The 25372-nt window shown below is 40.1% G+C and overlaps 2 protein-coding genes across 2 annotated transcripts; one reads left to right on the top strand and one right to left on the bottom strand.

Annotated features, from left to right (window-relative positions):
* Positions 1-11088: 11088 nt before the first annotated feature.
* Positions 11089-18254, bottom strand: LOC124148574. The gene is made up of 4 exons (XM_046519726.2): positions 17858-18254; positions 14266-14557; positions 11639-11677; positions 11089-11422 (listed from the first exon to the last, which is right to left on the bottom strand). Exons 1-4 carry the CDS (start codon positions 18176-18178, stop codon positions 11136-11138), a joined length of 939 nt encoding a protein of 312 aa, XP_046375682.2. The 5' UTR covers positions 18179-18254; the 3' UTR covers positions 11089-11135.
* A 278-nt stretch (positions 18255-18532) lies between these two features.
* On the top strand, positions 18533-24343 carry LOC124148576. The gene is made up of 4 exons (XM_046519727.2): positions 18533-18881; positions 20572-20803; positions 21636-21674; positions 24010-24343. Exons 1-4 carry the CDS (start codon positions 18588-18590, stop codon positions 24264-24266), a joined length of 822 nt encoding a protein of 273 aa, XP_046375683.2. The 5' UTR covers positions 18533-18587; the 3' UTR covers positions 24267-24343.
* The last annotated feature ends 1029 nt before the right edge of the window (positions 24344-25372 follow it).

The following is a 25372-nucleotide window of genomic DNA, read 5'->3' as shown; positions in this document are numbered from 1 at the left end:
GCTGCCAACAAAGAGAAGAAAATATCGCAACCCCGACACGAGTGTGCTCAGTCAAACAATGAACTTACGACCGGCAGAAAACAACTCCAGTTGAGTATGCCGATGCTGTATCTCAGCCGTGTTGGCCTGAAAATTTAAACATGCTAATTAAATCCAAAATCGTATAATTATTTTTAATAGAAACCGTATCTTAATTTGTTCTTGCACTGCATCATATCGTGTATTTCATCTGTATATGTGTAATGTGTATATGTATCAATGACTACACTTATACCGCATATTCTGCAACAGACTATAATTAATCACCTTATTATTGTCTCTCCATTTACCATGGCTGACTGCACTAATACCCTTTTAACAGTGGACACCGATATCAGTATACATGTAGGCTTTTTGTTCAAAAAGGAATATGCAGGAAATTATATGTAACAATTAACTGTGTACTAATTACATGTTTGAATGTTATCAGTTTTACGTTCTGAGATACAGTGATGTAAGCATCTTCTAAAATCTTCTAAAAATATAATAAAATACAAAACTCTCTGCCGTAATTTTTTTGTGGAAATCATTCGATCAAGTAAAAATGACTGCGTGACAAGACGAATCAACTATTTATACCCGATAAAAGAAACTACCGTATTTTAGGAACAGTGCTACAACAAGACATTTGAAATTTCTAACAAGCAGATACATTAGAGACAGTGACTAGACTACAGGTACGTAATCCGTATCAATCAAAGGTGTAAAAAAAACTGAAAATCATATCTGTAGGAGACCTACCAAATTACCAAGTTTTATCATTACTATATTTATTACAATGCAAATACTTTAGTGATACATTTTGTAGAGGAGGGGGCATACACACAAGTATATTGCTTCCGTGTGTGAATGCAGGTTGTACTTGGTATCTCAGTTCTCAGTTTCATACCGGTTGCATAACTGAATTTGTATATGGAACCATGCGTACAGCATGACAATTACTTGCTATTCGTCAGTTTACAACACACATAACACGGTCAAACAATTTTAGGCACCGCTTTTGCGAGTTATTTAGTACAATAATGTTTTATTAAAATCTATTTCAATTTGTTTTCACCATTTTCCCTATTGGTAATTAGTACGGATTGACCTTGTTTATTGTTTCTATACTTTGAGGATTTCTGTGGCAAGTGGCGGACGTAATTCAAACTCCTTCCGCACTGACACCGCATCAAATATATTTGTGTACCGATTACATAACTCTAATGGACAGGGTGGGTTGGTAGTTCACCGGACGACACTGTGTATATTGGGCGGCTCCTTTGATATCTCCTCCAAACATACGTTTATTGAATGACCCCATTAAACGATGATACACATCTCGATGAATATATCAAGGCACTAATTCATCTTTCATAAACTTTTTTTTTGTCTTTGTGCTTAATATATCCACATATCAACGAACATTTGTAAAACATGTATCCTAAAAAAAATAAACATTTTCAGGCTAGGTATTTGCCCACAGCAACACCTGCAGAACTGTTTATTCACGTGTGGTGTGGTAGATCGTAATTGACCGAGAGCAGGTATTGTAGAATCACCTGTAAATAAGGCCGACACTGTAATTAGATACAACGTACTAATGAGAACTATCATAAGAAGGCTGTTGTTTTTTCTGAACGGTTACCATTTTCATACCAAAAGTGACAATGCAGTTAAAAGTTGCTTTAGTGTCACAATATTCACTCACGTTTTCCTCAATCGCATTGAAACATAATTCCTACTGGTCAGTTCGACACTGCTTGTAATTAAATAATTATTTCGAGATTTCGTTAGAATGTAAGATATTCAGCCAAAGGTTATGCAATAAAAGACGAATAGTTTTTTTCATTAAAATACGCGCACACGTACCTGTATATTGCATACCTAGTGTCACGTAATTGCCCAGTGTGATGTATCAACGGGACATAAAAAACGGGAAATGAAATAGAAACTAACTAAAATTTAATGTTGTGGAAAACAACTCCAATGAATTGGAGTACACGCACATGAATTCGTATGATAAACTGTCAAAACGTTTTGAGAGGTAAGGCCGGGTTCATTAAAGATCGCTACAAAAACATGAGTTTTGAGTAAAGGAAAATGTTCTCGCCCATGGGCCTGCCCATGGGCCTGCCCATGGGCCAAACCTTTTCTCGCCCATGGGCGAAATATTTCAATATCGCTATAAAATCGTTGAATTAAGTTAAAATGAGTTAAATTTTGTGTCATGGTACTTGAATGAATACATTAAATGTATTTGCGAAACAAAAACATGAGTTTTAAGTAAAGGAACATATTCTCGCCCATGGGCCTGCCCATGGGCCTACCCATGGGCCAGACTTCGCCCATGGGCAGGCCCATGGGCGACATAGTTTAAATATTGAGTTTTTAAACATTTTTTTTTTCATTTTGTCTTCCTTGGTATGTTCCCATGAAAACGGCATGTTTAATTTTGTAAATACCTTTAACCGAGACTGGGCAAAGAGCGTAGAGTTTCTGGACTTTTGGGTTTCCAGAATTAAAATGGGACGTGTTGTTTTATATTTTCATATATATATATTTATCATATAATGGGTAGGTTTCTCGGCAGGATAAAGCCAACGGATAAAAATGATATCCGTTGGGGTCATATGCGGATAGAGATGCAAATATCAAAGGTCAAGTAGGACTACTTTCACTGTTTATAAACAAACATGTAGTCGCCCTCGTCATTCGGCGATCGAGTCAGAATTAACCATCGGGATCTGGATAGACTACAGGGATAATTGCTATCATTATCAAAAGAACAGTCTAATATACTGAAAATCAGTGTCTAACTGTGACGTAGCTTAGGCATTTTATAAGTTTTGGCAACTTTGGAGATATAAATTTCGAAACAATTTTGCGAGGGCACGAGGCCTAGCCCAGCGGGATCAGTAGCCATATCTGTGCTTGTAGACCTCTGCGGCTTGAAACCTTTTCCACAAATCAAAATAGTTGGATTTGGCCGAAATATGTTTGAATTGTTACCTTGTTTCGTTTTGTCGCTGTGTGTACATCTGTCTACACTCCTTAACGTTATGACAGGACAGACCGACTGTCAACAACGTCTGACCGTGGCCGTGACGTCTCATAGAGCAGGGTAAGAGTAGCTTCCCTTTGACAATGGGCAGTTACTCTAGCGGACAGACCGATGGACTGCCGCGAAAGGCAATTAAAAACAACTGTTGTTTTGTGTATATGTTGCTTTGCCACTGTATAAGAAACAGATTTCAGTTGGAACTATATTGGCTACTGTCACTCTCCGACTGACACATCACTTACCCTCTGACGTAATAAATATTAATGCGCGCATTCCAGGAAAACTCGCAATTTCCGGTAATGTTTGTGCGAGAGCGAAAGCGATTTTAAACCACAGAATTAAAGAATGACATTATATGATAAAGAGGTTATCACGCTTGTGTGTTTGGGGATGGTAAATATCCTGTATTAGGAATAAACACTATGTATTTAGCTCGCCAAGGCTCGCTAAATACAATGTTTATTCCTAATGCAGGATATTTACCATTCCCAAACACACTCGCGTGATAACCTCTCTCTCTCTATATATATATAGATATAGATATAGATATAGATATATATATATAGATATATAGATATATAAAAGCACAGTAAAGTTCTAACTCTCAGGCACAATATAGTTATAATTAAATAAGTTGAGTAAGATTGAACACAGTTTTAATAGGCTAGCGCTTTCAAAGTATTAAAATGTAGAAGATATTAAGCAAATACAAAATTATCAACAGCCAAAGACAACCCAAAAATCTTAGAAAGATTTTGACAAGTTCTAAATTTGATTCTGTTGTCATTACTCCACAGGTGTCTAAGTGCGGTGACAAACGTTGCCTAACTTGCAGCAATATAATTGAAGGCTGTTCAGTCCAAATTACCAAGGACACTAAATTTACTGTAAAACAAAGTATGACTTGTGATACTAAAAATGTTATTTACTTGATTGTTTGTAGTGGACGCAATGAAAAGTATATCGGAAAGACAGAACTTAAATTAAAAAGAAGAATGAATCTTCACCGTTCACAAATAAAGCCGCCACACAACCGCACGATTCCACTCAGTAAACATTTAGAAGCATGTGGAAACGGAAACTTTTTAGTTTTCCCGCTATATAAACTCAATTTTGATCATGAACCTACATTGTTTCAAAAAGAGCAACATTTCATTCATAAATACGCGCCTAAGTTAAATGTAAAGGCGTAAGTTATTTGTCCACTGTCACCTTGGTATTGTGACGTCATAGTTTCCTAAATGTTATGACGTCACGTAACTATATGTTACTACTACATGTCCGTTATTCAGTTATGGCCTGATGAGACTCGTGCGTGGTACGAGTTGAAAGCGTTAGCCTATTAAAACTGTGTTCAATCTTACTCCACTTATTTAATTATTACTATATATATGTTTTTCTTCCAAAATGACGATATGATATTAACACTATATTTTCCATTTGCTTACGATTGTTATATGTAGAATGTTTAATTTCTCAAAATACAATGTTATCAAAAACATTATAAGATGGTACTTGTTGTTACCGCGCCTGGCGCTCGGAATTAAGGTGTAGAACGAGAACTGGTCGTCCCGGAGTCAGTATACTGTGTCTGAGTGGGGTATTCATGGTAAACTGTGGCATGGTATCTCAATGGGCTGGCACCATAAAACCGACATTACTTCAGAATAGTCCAATCAGCTACGCTCACACAAATACACACGTGTATGCGCGTCGCAAAATTAGAGAGGCAATCATCTTGAACGCGACTTTAAACCCACCTCACCTCACTTCCAAATGTGTGTGTGTGTGTGTGTGTGTGTGTGTGTGTGTGTGTGAATATATATATATACGCACACACGCATTTTCACACATGCGCAGACAGATTCAACAGGCCTCGCCGCACAATATTTACATAAAAAAGTATATGTTTGTTTATTGGCCGACGACTCACAGCCGCACGACGCTTGACCAGACAATCAAGTGATGAACCAGACAATTCAGTGACACGACAGCGCATTTACTATTTTTGTTGAAACTAAAACATAAACACACTAAACATACATGTGTGTACGTATATACAGGCGTGCGAACGATGGTCTGCGGGTACACGAAACGTGCACTTATGAAAAGACATTATCTTGATAATTGAATACAGGGTAAACAAGTGACCCAAAGCGTTATATTGGTGTTTTTGTTTTTTTATTGGTTTAACCCTCTGGATGCCGAGTTTTTTTTCTGACGCACATTTTCCTAAGATCGGAAAAGTGAAGGTTGTACGAGAATTGCGCTCACGCGGCACTGGATCTACCTCTGTCTATAAAATTACGCAGAGGTGGAGAATATTAAATTTCCTATTTGATGGTTTAAAGTGAACTGCAAATATTGAACCGGTTTTAAAAAAAATTCACTTCTAAGTGTTGCCCGAGAATTTTTTCTACCTTGAAAAACAGTAAATTTCTCCGCTTTTTACCGTACACCGATAAAAGTACTGTGCGACGATTTTTTTTATTTACAAGCTTTACGGAATCTGTGAGCGAACAAAATACTGCCTAATATCTGAACGGCATAACTATATACCAAATGGAGTTATATGCGTATGTATAACGACAAACATGCAATGCCAAAAATAGCTTGCCGTAAATGACGAAAACTGATTTTTCTCTATGACGTCAAAAGGCGACAGAGAGGTTACACACGCACAAAGAAAAGGGGGCATAACTCCGCTAAGCTTAGCACTAGTTTATTGTAACTCAGGTCACTTGGTGAGAATTAGCTGTGGGTAAGGATAATATATTTTCGTGGTGTTTTGTTCACGAGGAACCAAACTATTCCAACACAAATATCGATAAAGAAACTGTATACGTTTAGTTGTAAAAAAAACAAACATAAGAAATGATGAAATCATGCTTCATAAAAAAGTGGTAAAAGAGAAATGGATGGCCCTATCTAACCTATAACTTAGTCCTTAGATTCCAACATTCTCCTGAATGTGTAAGTGTAATTTGACTAATGTTGCACCATTATTAATGGAGCACTAGCCTTATCATCAAATGTAATGAAATAACCCAAAACAATAACACCGTTCTATTTGACGTCATGGCTGTTTTTATGTCTTTGATAACGTCGGAGAAAGATGACTCTGGTATTTTGATTAATATATATCTCCCCTAATTTTCGTTCATGATATGGAAAATCTCGATGTGTAAAACGTAATTTGACGCTTTTTCTACACAACATAAAATGACTGCTTTCACCAATTAGATAATGTCTTGAATATGTAATCAATTAGCTAGTTTATCGTGTGTTTTAATTGGACAAGACACGCACCTGTTTGGCATCAATTTACGTAATGAAATACCCAAAAGAATATTTCAAAACAACCAAATTATATTCAATATTGGACAGATATTGTTATTATTTCTCTTCATCTCGTCTCAGAATTACACACTAAAAGATGCGAAGAAAGCTCTATTGAACCAACAGCTAGGGTACTTGGCATGGGTTTAATTTTATACATTTAACAATTCCTGGAGAAATATAGTGAACAGTTTAATATCCTGTGATCATAATATTGAAAAAAGAATGAACCCATTGATTATATAATGCAAAACAAGAGGAATAATTCGTAAATTGTTTGTGGCTAACACGCACCTGGCGAATCGTTAGCTATCGCGGCTCTGTGTATCAAACGACAAAAAAACAACAACAAAAAACAATTCCAAGACCAAGACAATTTTTTCAGAAATGTGTGCATATCTTTTTACGAAAAATATTATCCATTTTGTTAAAGTAACATAGATCTATTCAGTTTTAGTTATAAAATAAAATGAAACAGCTCTTCAAAGACATTGGTTATATGGACTTATGACATTGACTATTACACATCCCAAGAAATACGTACATGCTGCAGTTACCTTTACGCTTCATATTGTAACACTTGTCCAAAGGAAAGAAATATCGTATTCGACACTAAAACCCTATCAATTGTTATGTAAACAATGTTCAAACAAACAAGAGATTACCAAAGGTTCGTTCATACATGTTGTGGCTTATATTTGCATATGATATCATTATGAACATTGACAAATATCCAAAGGGTGATTAATTGTGTGAAAAAATGTATAAAACATATGCAAAATCTACATCATAACTGAAACTGTAAACAGCATGATACAATGATCGTGTGCACTCTCATTCAAGGACCTTCACCTCAAAGAAATTACCAAATATGTACAACAATGTTGACGTATGACATCACTACCTGTGACCCACTTTTACAAAATGGCGTGTTCACTGTCAACAGTGCGTGGGATTTTACGAGGGGACTTTCGTTGATTCAGAGATCGTATATACATAAATGTGACATGTAAGTAGTCAGAAACATTCTGACAATCTATGTACTGTTATTTGTTGTTATAATCTTCATTGAAAAGAACCGAAATAGGCAGAAATTCCGATAAATACCGTTGTCGTTGTGCGTGATTTTGCGTCAGTCATGGCGTCACACAGGACGGTAACTTTGACAGTATCTGTTGAAAATATCAAATCATTGCAATGTATCTATTTTGAATACCCTAATTTTTTCCTACTTTTCTCTTCCCGTGCATATTCTGAAAATGTTGAGCCAATGTCTTGAAAGATTAGACGAATGGATAGCTCAAAATAGGAGAAAATGCTACACTGTGTAAAATCTGTATTTTGCTTTGTTTACATTTCAAACAAGTGAAGTTTTTCGAGCACAGCGTTCGTTTTCACACCTAACATATTTTGCTTGATTTCATCCAGCCACTTTGTATTGGTGACAAAGACCATTGGTCATTTGTTTCTAAAATATATGAGGAATTCAAGGATGTGTGTATGGTAGCTAAGTTTGAAATATACGCGATGTTACAGGCGCCTCATAACCGGTGTACCTGAAACGTGATTTTGTAAACACTAGCCAATATGGCGGAAAGTTCACTTCGGCGTTCGTGTTTGCGTATTTTCCAAAACATTCGAAACGATTCTCGGGTTATCGGAGACGTTTTGGAATGATCATTGGTGATTTCATAAAAGACAGATACCCGTGATCACTAATATACTATTTTTGAAATTCATTTCTCCGAGTAAATATCCTAAATTTAGATTTCAAAACATGCTGTAAATAACGCCGTGAGTGGTGATTTAGTAATGTGTAAAAAATCGCGACATTTACGATGTACCTAATTTTCAGAGGTCATTTTCAATAATTTTGCTTGGCCTAAAATGGCAGTGGATGATAACACAGAACAGGGAATTTCCCACCTTATTCAAAACTGTGAAGTGTATTTGTGTGGGTGATGTATTTTGAATTTTATTCGACTTCAAAGTGAGGGCTGTAGAGGAAGGACATATATGTCCCTCTGGCATCCAGGGGGGTATGAAAGAAAATAATAAAATATCAAACGTAGATCGATATAACGTGAATAACACATTCACTGTTCACTCAAAGAAACAATTCAAGCAAGACGTTTGATTTAAAATTAAATTATTTTGGAGTACTGACAATGATTTTAGGAGATATCTTTCAAAGGTAAACAAGAGTTTGCCACTAACGTGGCTATATCCCCCGCCCCTGTTGCAGAATTTATGACATAATAAAATCTAAACAAACCCTAACCTTCTTTAACCGAGGTGGAACTTGTCATGGAAATTTAAAAAAAAGAAGAGTTTGGAACCTACGTCCATCTTGCTGCCATGGAAACGTAAAAAAAATAAAAATTTCTAAAATTTCTAAATAGCAAAAGGCACCAGTTCAGCATGTACCTGACAGACCTGCAAAGTTTGATGAAAAAAAGTATTGAACGATTTATGAGTTATGCTCCGGAAACGAACCCTACCCTCACAGAACCTAAGTCCATCTTGTTGCCATGGAAACGTAAAAAATAAAATATTCTGAAATTTCTAAATAGCAAAAGACACCAGTTCAGCATATACCTGACAGACCTGCAAAGTTTGATGAAAAAAGTATTGAACGGTTTATGAGTTATGCTCCGGAAACGAAACGTGACGGCAGAGCCCGTTTCTATATCCCCCGCCAACTTTGTTGGGCGGGGGGTAATAATTATCGGTAAACGAAGTAGATGAAAAGAGTCATGTTCAATCCATACCGGAGATCACTGACATCAACTTCGTAAGATTATTGTAGTTTGGGATTGGGAATTATTGACATTGGTCATACAGGGATATGCAGATAGATAGACCGGCGGTTATGAATACGGAGGTTCATTCACCAGTTAGAGAACCATCAGGTAGATCTAAAACATTTCCTCGGGATCTGTACGATTTAACTGTTATAGCATACTGTTTCTCCTGCCCTTATACCGATGGTGCATGGTTGACCCAGTTGTCCAAGGCACCGCAATTAGCTGTGCAGAGTTGCGTCCCTTGGGTGTGCCAGAAACCTATGACTCGTGGGTTCGATCTCAGATTCGCTCTGCTTATGTTCCTAGGATTGTTAGCACTGTATCTGTGGCCGTATGTTTAACGTTTAATGCCTGCTCCATTTAAGACCTCACATTACGTTTATATTAATTGAAATACTATTCAAAGAGGCCTCAAACCCGACCCACTCACCCTTGTACTGATATTACTGCTGACTAACATTTTCGCAAAATCAACCTGGCGACATGTGCGTTCTTCGTTGAGAGAATGTATAGATTTTACTGCCTCTTCACGTCAGCGAAACATGATTCATTATATCAAAGTAATATTTTAAATTCGCGATTTCAAATTGATTCGATTGACAATGACATTCTGGTTGCCTCTGGCGGTGTTTAGGATACAAATACCTATTAATCGTTTGATTACTATCAGCATATAGCAAAAAGTGCTCGCCAATGAAATGCCGCATGCGTACACACTTCTATACTTTGTATAAAATCGATGTCAAAGTAATATGAAATCTAATGAAGTATTCAAATACTTCCGTTTAAATGTTCAAAGTCGTATTATCTACTAGACACATATGGAGAAATGTTACTGATCTTCCCTTGACATTCATGCCATAAAATTCTCGTTATTAATTTTTATTCTTTTTTTCATTCACCTTTGATTTCAAGCGTCATCGATGAACGCAGTTAATCTTTCTGATTGAGAAATAATTTGAAAATGTAGCTTAACGCACGCTCCTTCGTGTGCTAAAGCTGAGAAAGGCCAGAGAGCGTCTTTGAAGTCTCGCCGAGTGACCCGGAGGCCATGAATTTTGTCCATTTGTGGCAGAAATAGACACGTGAAATATACATCTCTGCCAGTGATATGTACATCAGCTGACATCGTGATGACTGCGGCACCGTTTGATCAGGCGCTGTAATTGATTTGACAGTCTCCTCGAGAGATCACTGGAGGGTACTATCTTCGGAATTAATACACGAAAGGCTAAGGTAACCGGTTCAAGTTTAATATGTCTGGACAATTAAGGTAAAGTGCAGCACACATAATCCATGCAGAAACGATAAAAATTGAGCACACACAACGGATCAAATATCTTCATTTCAATCCTGCCTTTGTGACATTTATTATTTCTTCATAATTATTGTTAAGTTTCTGTTAACAATACACCAGTTATGTTTTTATGGTAATATGATCACATTCTCCAAATGGGCGTTCTCGAAGTTTTATTGACAAGGAGGCAGTTTTTTGGTCATATTTTGCTTGGTGTTCACGAACCGAAGAAAAGGTCTCCAGCAACCCATGCTTGCCGTAACAGGCGACTAACGGGATCGGGTGGTCAGGGCTTGCTGTATTGGTTGATGCATGTCATCTTATCCCAATATCGTAGATCGATGCTCATGATAACAATCACTGAATTGTCTGGTCCAGACTCGATTATTTACAGACCGCCATTATATTTCTGGAATATTGCTGAGTGCGGCGTTAAAAACAAACAAACAAACAAACAAAACATGATCGGTCGACACAAAAAACTCTTCTTTGTTTGATCTACTTCAAACATCATACATCAGACATTAGTTAAAAGAGTACGTCCACTATGAAAAATATTCATCACACTTTGGGGAACTTTTATTCACAATGTGTAAGATCGTGGCTCTCGCTACACAAGACACGCAATCCATTGTACATCTAACTTTACAAGCTCGCCTTTTCCATTTGCGTTACACTGTAGTTCAAACCCGGAGCTCCTGACGTCATTGATGGTCAGGTTGAATTTGACGTCATAGTCTTTGTCCGCTTCCATACCAACAACGCCGTATGAAATAGTCGGTGATCGGATGAACTGCTTGCTGAAGTGAACACTTTGGCTTTCCGGCCACTGAGCATACCCTAACCTTGAGTAAAGATACCTGCTGCTACCTCTGAAGAAAAGTCTTCCTGATTGGCCTGAAACATTGTTATAAATAAGAAGCCAACCTTTACATGCTCCAATATCACGTGGTCAATCATAACATTTATTGTCACATCTTTTAAATATTGTCTTACTGTTTTCAAACATTAACAAAATAAAGTGCCGGTTATTGTTTTACGTTCACCACAGGAGTAAAACAGCTACCTGTACAACGAGTTCAATAGGTATACTTTTTATCGCATGCTACTCACAAGCGATGCTGTCCAGTTTGCTCGTTGATACTTTCAAGTCTGAAATTCAAATAAACATGATACTGATAATAATTGTCTGAAACGAGGCAAGGTAGAAGAGGGAGGGTCAGTCTGTTTACTTGGGGGAGGAGTTATTGAGCATCTGGTGGAAGGTCAGGCCTATACGTATTTAAGGATGCAGGTTAGAGACAATGTCCAGAATGTCAAAGACAAACTTCGGTCAGAATACAAATGCAGACTTAGGAAACTCGGGAGTTCAGAGCTGAACGCTCGCAATAAAGTTAAAGCCACAAATACATATGCCGGACCCATCCTTTCGTATTCTTTTGGTGTTGTTGAGTCGACGAAACAGGAACCTCATGCGAAGAATCATGTCAGACAATAGATCCCAACACCCTCGCTCTTTCCTCAATCGCTTATATTTGCCAATTATAATGGGAGGGTGTGGGTTGATTAACGCTGAGACTCTTCGTGATAGAATTGTATGATCCTCTTGTGAAGCAAGTCACGACTCATGATGAAAACAAGGCATTCCACAATTTCCGAGCCAATGATGTTGGATATATTCTCGATGTCAGTGTTGATTTTGTTGATGGTTCTGTACTGCTGGATGGTACAAACATGAGTGTCAACCAAGCGAAGTGCCATATCAAATCGGCCCAGATTTTTTCAAGGAGAGGCTATCTAAACTACCACTGCATCGAGTTTATGTGCAGTGTGCCGAGAAGAGCCCTGCAGAGGCCTCCGATTGGATGAGGTCAGCTGGCCTGATAAGTGAAACAGAAGGCTATCTGTTTGAAGCTCAGGACCAGTCACTTATATCATTGAATTTTCTGTCCCTTTTGACACTAATGTGATTGACAAGAATCAGGAAAAACATGGCAAATATGCAAACCTTGCTTTCGAAAAGTCACGCTTGCGTACCAAGTACCAAGTTTTCCGACACCCCATTGTTCTCGGTGCCTTAGGTTTGGTACCTCCCAATCTGTTGACTGACATTGGGAGAGTACCCGTGTTTTCTACCAGGAATACAGCCCTTCTGACAATCTGGGTAATGCAGAAGGCTGCAGTGTTGGGGAGTCTTCACATTCTCCGAAAAGTTCTGGGTGGGTTTGACAAGGCAGCGCTCCCTGGGAGAAGTCCCATTCGCTCTCTGGACTTGCGTGTAGAGAGAGCAAGGGTCATGAGCCTAACCAGCCTGACTGTGCCAAGACCACCCAAACCCTCTTTGCTGCATTATTATATTCTGTATTCTTAAAGTGTCATGTAAGACCCATCCGACTTTTGCCCAAAAGTTTTTTGATCAGAGTTACAACATTCAAAGTCGTAGCAAAGTTTTCAAAAGGTTTTATGGCAGATACGTTCACTGACAAAAATTGTGTGTGATGCAATTCCGATTTTGACTTGTACTATATCTTACCGTGTTTGTCTAGGTTAACAATTGACTTGTATTTGCATGTGTTTGTGACAGGTGCAACAGGGGCACAGGATACGCTCGCATTGTCGCGAAAATATAGTGTTATCACTTTTTTCGCGAACAGCCAATCATGATCAATGATGAGAAAAATATGACGATTATTAGATGTAGAACTCTGTACCTGTAGTTTTAACAACACTGAGATAATGTTCGAACAGAACGTATGTAGATCAGAACGTTTGGTAAAGAAACATTATATGGACACCCACGAAGAAGTTGACGCGACTTTGCAAGGTTGTACCACACAAGATGCTACACGAGTAACCAGTGTCTGCAAATTTGAAACACAAGAAAGTCCGACGGGACTATTTATAATTATGTATCTATTATTCGATACAAACAATGGATAAATAGCGATAAACATGATATTTCAGATGAATATAATGACGTATTTCCCTGCATATTATGGGCACAACCTTAATACTTCGAATAAAGTTTGAATAAATGAAAGTAGCTGCAAGCCTTAACACCATTCTAGATCAAACTATTATATTTCATATTTTCAAAACTACGTGTGTATGATCACATCAAAGGAACAGTCAATCAAACAAACCAATGATCATATAATATACAATATCTGAAGAACCCACATTTGATGTTAAAGATCGTCATCGAGGCATACGAATAGGTTGGAAGACTAAAATGACATGTGACTTATATACGAAACGATGGAATTCCCTTCCTTCAACGATAGCTGTACAACATCTTGATTAAACCAAAACAAATTGGGACACGGATAGCCAAGGATTTTAGACGCCGCAATTCGCTGCGCAGTCCGTTTGGCATGCTAGAAACCTGTGATTGTGGATTCGAATACCGGTTCGCCCCAGTGATGTTTTTAGGATTTTCAGCGCCATACCTGTGCTTGCAGGTTTCACCAATGTGCTAAACGTCTGAAACCTGCATCACATCGTGCTCTCCTCCCACTTTAAACTGACTCGTCGGTGATATTACGGGAATCCTGTTAAAAGCAGCTTTAAACCAAACTCACTCACCCGCTCCAACACAAACATTTAGTTTGAGTAAAACTAGTACAGTTCACTGTTACATAAAGCCTACGCCTTTGTCGTTTGTGAAATGGTGGTTCGATGTCCACTTATAAGTAAGGGAGTTTTGCTTTGAGATTATTAGAGATATAAATTCCAAGTACCGTCGCTTTTACTGGTCAGCTCCATAATATCCTTGTTGAGTTCCTCCATTGTTTGATTCAACATCTCAGAGTTGAAGGAAAGAAGGTTTGTCTCGTCAGTCGCGTCAACCAGTGATGAAGTCATGTTGTCCAGCCTCGCTTTGAATATGTCATGGCAGTCGGTGACGTCATCAAGAGACTTCTCAACTTTCATCATTTCCATCTCCAACATTGTTGCAGTCGTCACAGCATTCGTCATCTCCGCCTCGATGAACGTTGTTGTTTGCAGCAGAGTTGAGATCTCTTGCTGCACCTGAAAACAATGTTCAATCATTACCGCTTCCTTATTTTATAGTGGAACTAACCGCTTTAGTTACATGCTTTCCCAAGGCTACACATTCTAATTATATGTCAAATTGTCTGCAACAGTCGGTGGTCATTAATAATGGTTGGCTGGTTTGTTTGTTGTTTAACGCCGCACTCAGCAATATTCCAGCTTTATGACGGCGGTCATTAACTAATTGAGTCCGGACCAGTCCGAGTCCGGAATCTTACGGCAAGCATGGGTTCCTGAAGACCTATTCTACCCCGGATCTTCATGGGCCCGTCATTAATGAACATAAACGGCGGCCAAGACACACATCAAGATACCACAAGATTCAACTTTTTTGGTTCTTGAATGACTTCATTCATATTCACCAATCATTATGTGAAGAAAGACAAAGCTGTTACCCTTTAACGTGTGATTAGTGCAAATGTGGACGCATGGGCGCTTTACAATACGCTAATTGGGGTTCTTTCTCCTGACATTCCTTGAACTTGTACTTACCAGGCAAACTGTCTATTTTATGTTTTCATTGACATGGATATAAACGAAGCGGATATGTATAAACTACGACCAACTCAAACCTCTTTCGTCCCATACGTTACATAGACATAAATGTACACATACTAACGGAGACGGTGTGTGATGAAGTCAGGACGTTTTTTTAAGTTTACACTGGGTACACCTTGTATGATTTTAATAAACTGTGGAATTTTTTCTGTCTGAACATTTATTTTGAAAGCGTCTTTTTGCTGATAATAAGTTAACTTTGCATATATTTTAACATTTGGTCAGAGAACACATCAGTAGGTGCTGCTTGAGTTGTGTATGTGTAAAAAGGAACAAAAGCTTAAGTGTTCGATTGAATGTAGCACGATAATACTTAATAGGACGTGATGCTGCCAGAAGTTCACAACCCAAACGTTTTTTATATAGATTCATGGAACACCTTGCATTTATGCATGTGACCTGTAACGATATCAACAACCACGTACCGTATGTCATCACACCAGCTACCCTCGACCCCTGTTTGAGAATTTCAGCACTCTCTATCCTTGCTATAGCGTATGTCGCGTCCAACCACCTACATTGGCCCCTGTTAGAGGTGGTGAGTCTCCTTGTAAGTGACCTGGGAGTGGCATATCACCACAGACCTACCTATAGCGTACGCCCCATCGAACCACCTACATGGGCCCCTGTTCGAGGTGGTGCGTCTCCACATAAGTGACCACGGAGTGGCATATCACCACAGACCTACCTATAGCGTACGTCCCATCCAACCACCTACATGGGCCCCTGTTAGAGGTGGTGCGTCTCCACATAAGTGACCTTGGAGTGGCATATCACCACAGACCTACCTATAGCGTATGTCCCATCCAACCACCTACAAGGGCCCCTGTTAGAGGTGGTGGGTCTCCATGTAAGTGACCTGGGAGTGGCATATCACCACATACCTACCTATAGCGTACGCCCCATCCAACCACCTACATCACCCCCTGTTAGAGGTGGTGGGTCTCCACATAAGTGACCTGGGAGTGGCATATCACCACAGACCTACCTGTAGCGTACGCATCATCCAAACACATACATCGGCCCTGTTAGAGGTTTTTGGGTCTCCACATAAGTGACCTGGGATTGGCATATCACCACAGACCTACCTATAGTGTATGCCCCCATCCAACCACCTACATGGGCCCCTGTTAGAGGTGGTGGGTCTCCATGAAAGAGACCTGTGAGTAGCATATCACCACAGACCTACCTATAGCGTACGCCCCATTCAATCACCTACATGGGCCCCTGTTAGAGGTGGTGGGTCTCCATGTAAGTGGCCTGTGAGTAGCATATCACCACAGACCTACCTGTAGCGTACGCATCATCCAAACACCTACATGGGCCCCTGTTAGAAGTGGTGGGTCTCCACATAAGTGACCTGGGAGTGGCATATCACCACAGACCTACCTATAGCGTATGCCCCATCCAACCACCTACATGGGCCCCTGTTAGAGGTGGTTCGTCTCCACATAAGTGACCTTGGAGTGGCATATCACCACAGACCTACCTATAGCGTATGTCCCATCCAACCACCTACATGGGCCCCTGTTAGAGGTGGTGGGTCTCCATGTAAGTGGCCTGTGAGTAGCATATCACCACAGACCTACCTATAGCGTATGTCCCATCCAACCACCTACAAGGGCCCCTGTTAGAGGTGGTGGGTCTCCATGTAAGTGACCTGGGATTGGCATATCACCACATACCTACCTGTAGCGTACGCATCATCCAAACACCTACATGGGCCCCTGTTAGAAGTGGTGGGTCTCCACATAAGTGACCTGGGAGTGGCATATCACCACAGACCTACCTATAGCGTACGCATCATCCAAACACATACATGGGCCCCTGTTAGAAGTGGTGGGTCTCCACATAAGTGACCTGGGAGTGGCATATCACCACAGACCTACCTATAGCGTACGCATCATCCAAACACATACATGGGCCCCTGTTAGAAGTGGTGGGTCTCCACATAAGTGACCTGGGAGTGGCATATCACCACATACCTACCTGTAGCGTACGCATCATCCAAACACATACATGGGCCCCTGTTAGAAGTGGTGGGTCTCCACATAAGTGACCTGGGAGTGGCATATCACCACATACCTACCTGTAGCGTACGCATCATCCAAACACATACATGGGCCCCTGTTAGAGGTGGTTCGTCTCCACATAAGTGACCTTGGAGTGGCATATCACCACAGACCTACCTATAGCGTATGTCCCATCCAACCACCTACATGGGCCCCTGTTAGAGGTGGTGGGTCTCCATGTAAGTGGCCTGTGAGTAGCATATCACCACAGACCTACCTATAGCGTATGTCCCATCCAACCACCTACAAGGGCCCCTGTTAGAGGTGGTGGGTCTCCACATAAGTGACCTGGGATTGGCATATCACCACATACCTACCTGTAGCGTACGCATCATCCAAACACATACATGGGCCCCTGTTAGAAGTGGTGGGTCTCCACATAAGTGACCTAGGAGTGGCATATCACCACAGACCTACCTGTAGCGTATGCCCCATCCAACCACCTACATGGCCCGTGTTAGAGGTGGTGGGTCTCCATGAAAGTGACCTGTGAGTGGCATATCACCACACACCTACCTTTAGCGTACGCATCATCCAACCACCTACAAGGGCCCCTGTTAGAGCTGGTGGGTCTCCACGTAAGTGACCTGGGAGTGGCATATCACCACAGACCTACCTATAGCGTACGCGTCATCATACCACCTACCATGGATCCCTGTTTGAGGTAGTCTGTCTCCTGCACTGCCGTGTTGTTGACCTGCTCCAGCAGCGCCTCTAGCCTGGTCACCGTGCCCTGGAGGAGTTTGTTGGTCTCTTCCTGCTGCTCTACCTGTGCCCGCAGAGACCCGAATTCCTGAATCATTTGCAGGAACCCGCCCATGCCGCTCATAAGAAGTGGGTCCAAGGTTGTCTGTGCAGTCGTTTTAACGGTTGAAGTTCCTAACGTGGGAAATCGACTTTGGGCGGAACTCAGAATTCCGATATTTAAACACATAAGTAATATCTTAATAAACATGAAACTATCCATTGTGTCTTACGCAAGTTCTTCAGACTTCTTGGGACAGACTGAATGTTGAGTTTAATCTTATCATGTGGGTCACCTTAAGATAGACCTCAGTTCTGCAGACAATCAGCTGTGTTAAAAAAAACATAAATAATTGTCTTTGGCTTTATCCCAAATATGCAATTAAATGGTGAGTCTCTAAAACAAATTAAGAAAATACATGGATTGTATACATTGATTGCAACTAACGACATAACACTTTGATACTGTCATTTACATGTACCACCCTTGCACATGCTATGCCCTCATTATGCAGCTATCTGTGTCAATATTACAAAAGCTGCACACAGATGGCGAATTCCCACACGAATGACATATTATCTTATATTTCGTGTACCTGTAGTATACCATTCCGTTATACAGAGTTCTACAGATGAACCTCCACATCCTCGTATTTGTGTCTCTTGGGGTGAGGACCGTGCAGTCCCTCCCGTCCACGATGGACCCATCTTTTCAGCTGAGCCTGGATGGGTTCATGCTGTTCCTTAAAGAGTTGCCTGTCCTTCGTCAACGTCTGGAAGTGGTGAAGCAAACGGGAAGGTCTCTGTCGTCACGAGTCGTGCAACTCGAGGCCGCCTTCTTGGACGTCAATTCATCCGTCGTGACTCCCCGGGAAAGCATTGTGTTGATCACACAGAGAACTCGCCACCTGGATGTACGAGTAAAGGTTGGTTGAATTGTGTTACTCATTCACATTATTCTCCTATTTTGGACAAACATTTACCATGGATATATTTTATTACATCATACAGATATAGAATAGATAGAATTCTATTCAAATATTTAAAAGTTGTATATGGTTTGCAAAAACATGTCTACCACATTCTCCCAATCTAGAACTGGCCGTTTATTTTTACGTTTGTTTGTTTATTGTTTCACGCCGCACTTAACATTATTCCAGCTATATGACGGCGATCTGTAAATAGTTGTGTCTTGACCAGACAATCCAGTGACTGGCATCATGAGCATCGATCTACGCAATTGGGATACGATGACATCCATCAACAAGGTCAGCGACCCTGACCACCCGATCCCGTTTGTCGCCTCTTACGACAAGCGTAGTCGCCTTTTACGATAAACTTAGTCGCCTCTTACGGCACGCATGGGCTGCTGAAGATCTATTCTCTACCCGAATCTTCACGGGTTTTATTTTTACTACGGCACGCACCATACATATTGTAAGTTCACAGTATGGGCCATGAATTTGAACGCGTTTAGTGTCATCACGCAATTGAATGATTCACTTAGACTCCCTCATATAGATTGGTTGTTTCTGGCTGTGAACACGTGTAGTGGAACCCTGTTGTTTCAAACTCCTGGGGACCAGAGAAATAAGTCGTCTAATCTGGGGTTCGACACATGTGACACGACATTATTGTCTAACCTAGTGATCAGACAACAGAAAGCAAACTCCGCGGAAAGCGATAGGTCGAGGGTTCGATCCCCGGCCGCGTCACTCCACGACACTTTAAAGATGGTACATGTTGTTACCCTGTCTGGCGCTCGGCATTAAGGGGATAAAACAAGGACTGGCTCGTACTCGGACAGTATATTGTGTCTGAGTGGGGTATTCATGTTAAACTGCGGCATGGTTTCTTCGTGTTCTGGCACTATGAAATCGGCATAAGTCCGAACTAGTACAAGCAGAAAACACACACACACACACACACACACACACGTTATGTACGTGCATTAATCTGGAACTTCAACGTTTAACCCCCATGTCACTTGACCATAAAATATCTATACAAATTGTGTAAATATATTCTCTTTAAAATCAGTGTTCGGAATGTCCTGTTTTTTATTGCCTTTTATGGCCAGGGAAATAATTGTCCTTTGGTGAAATTTATTGTCATACATCAAAATGAATAGCATACACGTTTTTAAGTTATAATGGGGGCGGTTCGCTCGTCACGCCGAAGACCTGGGTTCGATTCCCGACATGGGTACAATATGTGGTGTCCCCTGCCGTGATATTGCTGGAATATTGCTAAAATCGGCCTAAAACCATACTCACTGACACTTTAAGTTATAATAGTGAGTGAGTAAGTTGGGCTTAACGCTGCGTTTAACAGTATTCCAGTTATATCACGGCGTGTCAGCTTAATGTGGTAGGAAAGCCCGAAAAAATGATGCAGGTCTCAGACATTTACCACGAGCACGGGTATGGGGCTGACAAACCTAGAAACATAATCGGGGCGAACCAGGATTCGAACCCACAATCACAGTTTTCTGGCGTGGCCAAGGGACGCAACTCTGCACAGCGAATCGCGGCGCCTAAAACGACTGGGCCACCCGTGCCCCCTTAAGTTATAATGCGATCTACGTATACCTGAACCATCGCTGTCTGCATTCAGAACATCACCGGTGTCATCAGTTCAACAAAGCAACGGCTGCAGAGGCTGCAGGGGTACACAGATACTACAACAGAAACAAGGGTGAACTTGACAGCTCTGGCAGATGATTGTGACAAAGGCCTCTCTGTCACACATGACGTCATACACAATCTAACGTCATCTCTCGACGACATGTACAACACCACCAACAATCTGATGTCGGGGAGGGACGCCCTTCTGAAGACGTTTCAAGGTATGACAAGATCACTGTAAAGACTATTCAAAGTAGGGATTTTGGTAATGTATAGGTTCTTCAACCGCTGTGTAGTATACGTCTGTGATGATTGTGATGCACCAGTATGGCTGGCGCGAGTCCAAATTTACTACCAGGGCACCCGCGAGACGAGATTCTTCAACAGATCACTGAAAGCCACGTTTCAGCTTAGCCTCCTTAATTAAACACCTGTCATATTTTCTTTCAGAACCTGTAAATTACCCTGTACTCCTTACTCTACGTTATTAATAAAGATCATATAACTGCCCATGATGAAGAAACGAAATATGTCGTGATCTAGCTATAAGATTTCAGGCCCTAACAAGCATCTACTATCGTGAGATGATACCCAAAAGTAGTTTATGTCGATTCTATTAATGTCTATTTTATCGTACAGTTAAATTATTAGTCATTATATATTATTGCTATTACATATCCACAATAGATCAAAGGAATAAACATTATTCCTATGTACTATCACCATCATCAGTCAACGTTGTCGATAAGGTGTAATAGATACTGTGATTTGTTGAGGCAGCTCTGTACGTCCCGAAGTGTCAGCCTGTGGTTTTAAAGAAACATGAAGAAACAATTTGTTGAGATTTGAGCAGGGTGGCACATTTCTACAGCTTTGAATATATACCCGTCTATCAATAAAAATGTTCCTACTCGACAATGATAAATTATTACATGACGGGGGCGCCTCTGGTCTCCCCTTCATACACGATAGCATGACGGACCCAATATCAGCTGCAACGCCCATTCGTCTACGTTCTGTCGTTTTCATGTCTCTTCTTTTCTTTCCTCGCAGGGCTGGCACAGAAAGCGGAGAAGATAGAGCTAATGGGGTGTAAGTAAACAGGCTTGATACGAGGCACAGTCGAACAATTTTCAGACTTACCTACATGTAGATGTAGAAGGCGACTGAAGTTTACATAGACGTAAGAACAATCGTTGAATGGATGGATGGATGGATGTATTCATTTCCTCCAGATAATTCCGAAGATTCTCAAAACATCAAAATTATGTAATTAAATAATTATGTTACAAAATAATTAAACATATATATCACAATGTACCGCAATGTACCGCAAGGTGTTAACAATGTACCGCATATATACAGGCTATAAACTGTGAGAAATAATTTGTGAGAAATATATATGTTTTATGTCATATATATGCTCAGAGAAATCTACAATAGTAAAATGCCACGTTATTTCATCAACGTCATTGTTGCCAAGAAAGAATGCTAACATAGCATGGCCTTCCTTAATCTCTATTTTCACATACATTTCAACATCAAGATTATCAACTGGAGCGGGAAAAAATACATCTCTCTCTCTCTGAAAGCACACATTCACAGTTTAAGGTGGCATGGTGATAATAGTCATCACCAAAAGTGTTACATTGTGTACATTCCTCGGGTTATTGCTTCTGGATCCAATCCTTATTACATACTGTATTTTTTCTCTCAGTTATGGATATAACACTACAATGCTGTATCTCACATGAGGAGTAAGTGTTGTATGGATTTTCGCGGAAAGGAAAAGGTCAACGCTACATGATAGTTTATATTTCCATACTTCTTCCTCGTGGTTAGTTATTTCATTTAATACAATATTTCTCCACCGAGTCTTCGCGGGGAATTCCCTGTGCAGACGTAGTGAAATACATGATGAAATAGTTTATATGTCTTAGCTATTTAAAGCAATACTCCACATTAACTGTGTGAATTACTGTTACGAAACAGTGACGTAGATGCGCAGAAAACAGTTTCACAAAATGAGAGACACGACTGGTTACAGAGACGCCCCAGCAGCTGTAGTCTTCATTTATCTTTACAGCCAACCATTCTCCAAAGTCCTAGATTAGCAATAGTGGCATCAGTGGGAGAACCTTTGTTCAAACCTTGTATAATCCTGGCATAGTAACGCTGTGTGCTTTCAGCTATTTTAAGATATTTACCATGAAGAGGGGGTGGTAATTCACAGCCATGAAAACTTGTTAAAATCATTCTTTTCCAAATGTTAATACTTGCGTACTGAATTAATAATACGCCTCGCTTTTGTACAGTTCTCTTCAAATATATAATTAGAAAGAAACATTACTTTGAAGAACAATACCTGCATATTTTACATTATCAAACAAAAGTGCGTCATAATCTCCAAAATGATAAGCATGCGCACACAATAAATACTTTAAACTTTTATGAAACACAACAATTATACTTTTCGATGCATTTTAAGTTAATCGCCATTTGAATGCGTAATTAAAAACTGATCTAAACATGTTTGCAGACCGTTAGGGCTGTAGCCGATAAGTGTAGAATCATCAGCAAGTAACACACATTGTAAACTAAAGTTATATATACATATTCAAGGGTCTAACTGGCGAAGCTGTTTTGAGGTCATTTATGTACACAGGAAAAAGACCAGGATGAGATAACTCTACCCTGACCTATACCTTGTCTAACAACAGATACATGCGATTGCTCGTCCTATACTGAACACACGCATACATAGACGTATAAAAGTGATGTAACAGAGAGCACATTTTACCTCTAATACCAAGATGATAGAATTTTACGAAGAGACCAGAAATGCCATATTCGACCAAAGACTTTATCGTTATCTAGAAATGTTGTGTATATACATGATCCCCTGTTAACATAACTCTGTACACATTCAATAAGGGTAAATAGCATCATGACAGCACCGCGCTCCTTCCTAAAGCCAAACTGCAACATATCGAAATATTACAGGCATTTAGGGATGTCAACGTTTCTATTTTGGGGATAACTTTCTCCAAGATTTTACTAAGGCTCATGGGGTGTAAGCATACAGGCTTGATATTAGGCACAGTCAAACAGACTTTTCTACATGTACATGTAGGAGACTGAAGTTTACATGGACGTAAGACGTACATTTATAACTAAAGCAAGAAGGTTTTTATGGATAGAGCATACGTTTATATTTGATATATAATTTTTAACTATTTTCAAGTGTTGATTTCCACTTTTGATGGAACATATTAACAGAGCATGTATTATCCATATACATGAATGTATATCCTATAATGGAATCCTTATCACAACAAACCAGCTGATGGTTGCATCAACTCCTGGGATGCTGATGAAGGTATTCGCTGACACACCCAACATCATAATTAACCGACTTCTTCCTCAGGTGATTCTGGGTTTGGTGATGTCCATGGCGGGTTGCCCCAGACGTCTGCACTACGTTATTCTCACCCCTTCTACGACGTCCCCAGCATCATGTACAGCCTCACACACATGGACATCATCCACAGCAGCAGTTGGAACTACAACGTTAACGTCACCGTAACGAACGTCACAAAGTCCGGGATGACCGTTACGGTACAGAAAGGCAGCCACACACAACTCCGCGATTCCGAATACAACTGGATGACCTGCTACGCCTGACTGTTAACTAAATCAGAATAAACGCTACATAATCTGCTATCAGATTAACTTCAAAACAATAAATATATTTAGACGTATTTGTAAGCTTCAAACTTTCAAATTCGCTGTTCGGGATGTGATAGGAAAAGTATTTCATATTATCATATTATGAATATTGTTTCAACAACCCTATTAGTAACTCTCTTGCACACGTATTTATTGATAAATGGCCATTATTTCACCCTAACCAAATTCGGAGTTTGACATATACAACATATCAACAAAGGAAACAATAGAAATTGAAAGTTTCAAAAAACGGCTGGCTTTTCTCCCATATAAGCTAGCACACCTACATTGTATAACTGGAATACGTTAAACCCAACTCATTCACTCACTTACTCACAACTTTTGTGTTCCTAGTTCTTTGTCATGAAAAGCATGACATTGTTTTGATAAGAACAGTGGGCGCGGATGGCCCAGTCGTCTAAGTCGCCGCGATTCGCTTTGCAGTGTAGCGTCCCTTGGGCACGCCAGAAACCTATGATTATGGGTTCGAATCCCGGTTCGCCCTGATTATGTTTCTAGGTTTGTCAGCACCATACCCGTGCTCGTCGGTTTCACAGAAGTGGTAAAGGTCTGAGACACTATACTCCATGCACACTACACTAAACTCTCTAAGCTCTACACTATACTCTCTTCACCCTACATAAAATATCATACAGTCTGCATTATACCTTACACACACTACACTACACAATCTTCGCTCGACACTTTGTAAACTACACACCGTACGCGGTATAATATGAGCGCTCTACAGTATATGGCATGCACACGACGCTGTACGCTCTATACTATACACTCTCTCTACACAGTACTCTCTAAACTCTACACTATGCTCCACACGCCCTACATCATGCACCATACAGTCTAAATCATACTCCACACACACTGCACTACACAATCTACAATTTACTTACAAAAATGGTCATCGCATGTTTTATGTTCAGAAAAATACAAATATGACAAGCTTCTTTGGACAACTATTTCCCCAGAATATTTTTCGTTTGATATCAATTTTAAAAGATTTAGAATAAGTTTAGCACAATTATGATGCAGCTCTTATAGAC

Source organism: Haliotis rufescens, unplaced genomic scaffold (assembly GCF_023055435.1).
Source record: "Haliotis rufescens isolate VD_foot unplaced genomic scaffold, xgHalRufe1.0.p SCAF_9, whole genome shotgun sequence".
In the NCBI taxonomy this organism is placed as follows: domain Eukaryota; kingdom Metazoa; phylum Mollusca; class Gastropoda; order Lepetellida; family Haliotidae; genus Haliotis; species Haliotis rufescens.
Note: the sequence above shows the minus strand (reverse complement) of the source record. Positions and strands in the feature narration are given on the sequence as shown.

Excerpts from the sequence above, each read along its gene's own strand:
- LOC124148574 (XM_046519726.2), bottom strand. The coding sequence starts at position 18,178 with ATGGATAGTTTCATGTTTATTAAGATATTACTTATGTGTTTAAATATC. Across the intron at positions 14,558-17,857 it reads ACCTCAAACAGGGATCCATG|GTGCAGCAAGAGATCTCAAC; the intron begins GTAGGTGGTATG and ends CATTGTTTTCAG. Across the intron at positions 11,423-11,638 it reads CAAACTGGACAGCATCGCTT|GCCAATCAGGAAGACTTTTC; the intron begins GTGAGTAGCATG and ends ACAATGTTTCAG.
- LOC124148576 (XM_046519727.2), top strand. The coding sequence starts at position 18,588 with ATGAACCTCCACATCCTCGTATTTGTGTCTCTTGGGGTGAGGACCGTG. Across the intron at positions 18,882-20,571 it reads ACCTGGATGTACGAGTAAAG|AACATCACCGGTGTCATCAG; the intron begins GTTGGTTGAATT and ends GTCTGCATTCAG. Across the intron at positions 21,675-24,009 it reads GAAGATAGAGCTAATGGGGT|GTGATTCTGGGTTTGGTGAT; the intron begins GTAAGTAAACAG and ends CTTCTTCCTCAG.